The sequence below is a fragment of the Scleropages formosus genome, chromosome 1 (genome assembly GCF_900964775.1).
Source record: "Scleropages formosus chromosome 1, fSclFor1.1, whole genome shotgun sequence".
Classification (NCBI taxonomy): Eukaryota; Metazoa; Chordata; class Actinopteri; order Osteoglossiformes; family Osteoglossidae; genus Scleropages; species Scleropages formosus.
In genome coordinates this window covers 47754769-47759610 of record NC_041806.1, presented here as the reverse complement: position 1 = coordinate 47759610, position 4842 = coordinate 47754769, and the positions used below count along the sequence as shown (strand labels likewise).

Below are 4842 nucleotides of genomic sequence, written 5' to 3'. Positions count from 1 at the left end.
CTTAATCATTAATTGAACTAAATCCCACGAATGAATAATTACTGCCTGCTTATATGGACCACAGCACGGGCATATAATGTTTTATTTACCTTCAAGTGCATCTGGATCTTCCTCATTGTAATGAAGCAGCGATTCGCCGTTCCTTTTCCACAAAGTTAAATCGACAACGAGAATAAATAAGTCCTGGGGCTGGCAAACGGATTTCTTGTTTCAGATGTTCAGGCTTTAGGAGGTTTTACACAATCTGTGCACATCATTACCTATTATCAACATGGCCAGGAAACATCTGGTCATGTCACCACTGCTGGTGTCATTGTGTATTTCATTCCTTGGTCTTTCTCTGCACCCCTCACAAGGAAAGGCAGATCTGCTCACTGGCCACCAGGCTCTTTGCAGAGAAGAGGCAAAACCGTAAATGACTGAACCAAAACCCTTTCGGCATCTTTTGTCATTCTGATATAGGCAGAAACATACACCAAGTGTTAGAAACCCCCTTAAAATCCTGGTGGGTATTAAACTTCTAACTATCCTCACCCCAGCAGCTGTGACAAATTATAGACACTTTAATTTCAAAATACGTCTGCAGGGACAAAGGTCAGCTGTGATTAACCAATTTGTTTTTATATACAAAAGCGACAGTTTACAGCGGTACAACGTAGGAGCTGACGTGGGCCCCCACGATCCGGGCCCGGTCAGCCGAAAATACAAAATTCAGTCGGGACTTTGAAGAATAACCCAGTCAGAATCACACGGGCCGTGCGACTGAACGAAACACGCATCTTCTGTCCAGATTTGTGTGTTCGGACGCAGCTCGGTTCATTTAAGGTGGATGCAAAGGCCAGAACGGCAAACTTCTGTAGCCTCTTGTTTTACAGTGCACGTGGTAAACACTTGAGATGCAAGAAAATGACTAATTAAAGAAATAATTGACACTAAATGTTTCCTCTCATGTATAATTCTATGAATGGGCTTTGTGGTCCACATGGACCATGCTGGGAAGCGCGGTGACACCATGTGATTCTGGTAGTGGGCAACAGCAGGAGGGGATGGTCACCAAGCAGCCAAGACCAGTTTACACACACACACACACCTCTGATCCTATGGGGGTCAAGGGAATGAGACGGGATGCGACCAAAGCTCTAGAGTCCTACAGCAGGCTGGTCGGTGAGACGGACGGCGCCGAGTGGCGTGGAGAAGCAACCGAACTGCGATTCGAAGCAAGAGGTTCCGTTTGCCGGCCGAGATCAGGCGGTCGGATGCCGGAGGAGGTGAGGTCCGGACGAGGCTCTGAAGTTCCGAAGGTGCAGCTGCGCGTTCCGCTCCCTCGTCGCGCGACCCCCGACGGAAAGGGGGCCGGAGCGGGAGGGGGCTTCGACCGGCAACATCGGAGACCCGCACCGGCCCTGGAGGCGTTGCGGCCTTGAGCGGAGAAAGACCTGGGCCGGGATGGATGGGTGGCTGGAGGGCACTTAGTTGAGAAGAGCGCAAAGGAAGGAATCTGCCGAGGCGAGGGGGCTTCGTGCGTGCGAGAGGGTTTCTTGTGTGTTTCGACGCGTCGCTGTTTTGGGAGAGGACTCCGTGGGGCTCGAGCCTCACTTGCCCACCTCGTCTAAGTACTTGCGGTTCAGTTCCGCCTGCTCCTTCTGGCTCTCGATTCTCGCCATTTCGATCATGTTTCTCAGCAGGTGGAACGTGAGGTCGATGGAGATCGGGGGGTCGTCGCTCCTCCTCGACACGTCCACGAGCTCCTGGGGCGCAAGCGCCCCGTCCTCGTCCCCGTCCCCGTATCCTTCCTCGTCCCCGCGCGCCGCGCGCCCGAGCGCCGCCGCGACCCCCTGCCGCGCACGCGCCGCGGGGACCCTGAGCAGAGCGCCGTGGAAGGCCGGGTGGCTCCGCAGGTATCGGAGCACCTCCGCCCCTATGAGGTAGGAGAGCGCGTCGTCTCCAGCCTTGAGGAGCGCGTCGTCCAGCCGCGACTCGAACCCGTGGCCGTCGAAGAAGACGCGCGAGTCGCGGGGGCGAGCGGCGCTCGGGCGGATGCGGGTGCTCGCGAGGACGGTGGCGAGCAGGAGGAGCAGGGGAAGGGGCTTCATGGTGGGAGCACGGGCCGGGGGGCGTCCTGATGGGAGGAGACGGGACCGGGATCAGACTCAGAGGCATCAACAGGGTAAAAACCACCGCGTCCACACGTGACATCGCCGGTAGCGAACGCGTCTCCGCACCGGCGTCTCTAGTAGAGTAAAACACAGTCAGGGCAGGAGGAGGAGGAGTCCGAGTTCCCAACTTTATTTATAATCTTCGGCAGTGCGAAAGCACATCTCATCTGTGCTGTCAAGAGGCTAAAATCGTACAAGTACGGTCAACACAGTAAACTTCGCACCTGGCTGTACCGGCGTCAACAGAGGGTACAGAGAGTGACAGTCGCAGCTATTCGCAGAGAGTACTCTGTGTGGTATTTTATACCCTGCAGATCGAGCTGGACTCGCCAGGTCTCCACCACTTTGTGCACAGAGTACAGTTAGAGTAGAGTAGAGTACAGGTATAGTGTACAGTACATTTAGAGTAGAATAGAGACAGGCAGAGTAGAGTAAAGGTATAGTACAGTGCGTTTAAAGTAGAGCGCAGGTATAGAAGAGGTAGAGTAAAATACAGGTAAAAGACAAGAGGCTAAGTTGTTCCGTCCTTAAAGTTTAAGCCGATTTTTGTAAGAACGTGTTAATGTGCGTATTTTTAAAAATATCGCGCCCCTAGTTTGAAGGAAAAATGTTTCCTTTTAACATCTCTTGTTTTTCTCGTACCCGGGTTAACAGTGTGGGTGAAATAGCTGCGCTGTGGAAGGGAAATTAGATGTATTCAAGGTGGAGGTAATAATGGCAACGATGAAAACGTACAGAAGTGATGGATTTCATGTTCATCTTTTTTTTTTTTTTTTCCCTTTTCCATCTACACTGCAGCTCGGTTTCCAGTGTGGATGGAAATATCGGACAAAAACGAACTGAGAGGAGAGGAAAAAAAAAAAAAAAAAACTCCTCCTTTTGGTGTATTTTGAGTCGCTCAGCAGCGACCAGAAGGTGGTTTTACTCACTGTGTCCTTCGCTGGAGCGCAGAGTGTTGGTCACTCCCGTCCGGTGGTCAGTGGCTCCGCTGGTGGTCAGTGGCTCCGGAGCTCAGCGACTCTGATCGCACTGAGACTGAGCCCGGAGCGCTGATCTCTCAGTGCTTATATACCCGCCCGGCGCGCGGCTCCACTGACGTCAATGATGGAACTTTACCACGAGCCCTGGACCTGAGACAGATTCATTCAAACTGCACAGAGTTGGGAAGGACGGACGGACACACACACACACACACACACGCACTTTGGTGTTTGTTTATATGTTTAATTTTTAAAAAGTAGATATTATGAAGGTTTTTCTTTAGGGTTCCACTCCACTGAACAAAGTCTGAGATATTTTGGACTTTTTTAAGAATAAAATCCATTAGGATTTCGGGGTGCGCGGTGGCGCAGCGGGTTTGGCCGGGTCCTGCTCTCTGGTGGGTCTGTACACATATATTAACGAGTTAATTAGTTCCAGTCCCGCTGGGGGTGCCTTGCGATGGACTGGCGTCCAGTTATGGGTGTGTCCCCACGACCTGTGTTGCCGGGTTAGGGTTCAGTTTGCTGTGGCCCCACTTGGCACAAGCGGCTTCAGCCAGTGTGTGTGTGTGTGTGTGGATTTCAATTGCGCGAGAGAATAAGCGCGCACTGGGCCGGGCGCTCTCCGAGGTCCTGAAGCCCCTCTCTCACACACACATACAGGTCGATTTTATGAATGAACTAAACATCTCCCACTTCTTCCTAAACCGCCTCGTTGTGCAGCTGAGCCAACACCATTTTTTTTGAATATTAACATTTAATATCAACATCAAACTTTGATTTTTTTTTCCACCAATAGAGAAATTTTTCTCATTAATTTTGCCTCAAATGCAAAATAACAGCACTGGTCTAAAGCCATTTGTCTCTATTTCCTTTCTACACAGCTCTTTAAAATCAATGCACAAGACAGGGAATATATAGTATAACAGAGGAGCTCTTCCCGTTATTTCTTCTTACCAGAAAAAGTACAATCCTAACTTACAAAACTTCAGTTAAAGTGACCCTTAATAAAATGACACTGTTCCAAGATTATGTGACTGTGTGGCTATGTTGTCATTGCCGTACAGTAAAAAAACAGGAAGACAGGAGCTGATGATGAACTCAGGTGAAGAGTTAATGAAACCACTGGAACAGTAAATGTCAAGACTTGGAAAAGCAAAAGCAGGGTACATTACTGAGCTTCTCCAACTAAATGGACTAGATAAACATACAAGATGAATAGGTAAAGGGTGCACCTGTAGTAGAATTACACTAAGCATAACAGTACTAAGGACGTGAACAGTACTAAGTGACCAGTGATGTCAGAAGGAAACGGGACGTGTCTCCAGGGAAGCGCGTGATGTCGGACGCGAGTTTGTGTTGTTTCTCCAGACCACCTGTCAGTGGGCATGGGTGGGTCCGTGACACATATATAATAATAAATAACCTTTTTATATTATTACTCCCGACTTATCAAACGAGATCCCTCCGTTGTCAAGTTTCATAACATTCAATGCTACCTGTTCATGATGAGATCGAAAGCAGTGCGTTATGAATATTCCACAACTTTCATTTCATCATTCCACTGAAACAGTATCAGAAGAATATTCAGTTCAGCATCTTATTTGTCAGCTGCTTGAGGAATGTGCCCATGCAGTGAACAGCTTAAATATAAAGTCAAAGTATATATACAGGACAAGGTGACCTTTGGGCAAACGATTGTCTGT

The 4842-nt window shown here is 49.3% G+C and overlaps 1 protein-coding gene across 1 annotated transcript; it reads right to left on the bottom strand.

The window, feature by feature from the left end:
* Window positions 1–1571: 1571 nt before the first annotated feature.
* On the bottom strand, window positions 1572–3508 carry uts1 (urotensin 1). The gene is made up of 2 exons (XM_029252961.1): window positions 3086–3508; window positions 1572–2119 (listed from the first exon to the last, which is right to left on the bottom strand). Exon 2 carries the CDS (start codon window positions 2091–2093, stop codon window positions 1593–1595), a length of 501 nt encoding a protein of 166 aa, XP_029108794.1. The 5' UTR covers window positions 2094–2119; window positions 3086–3508; the 3' UTR covers window positions 1572–1592.
* Between the last annotated feature and the right edge of the window lie 1334 nt (window positions 3509–4842).

What these genes read in the sequence shown, in the direction of transcription:
- uts1 (XM_029252961.1), bottom strand. Translation starts at nt 2,093, where the DNA reads ATGAAGCCCCTTCCCCTGCTCCTCCTGCTCGCCACCGTCCTCGCGAGC.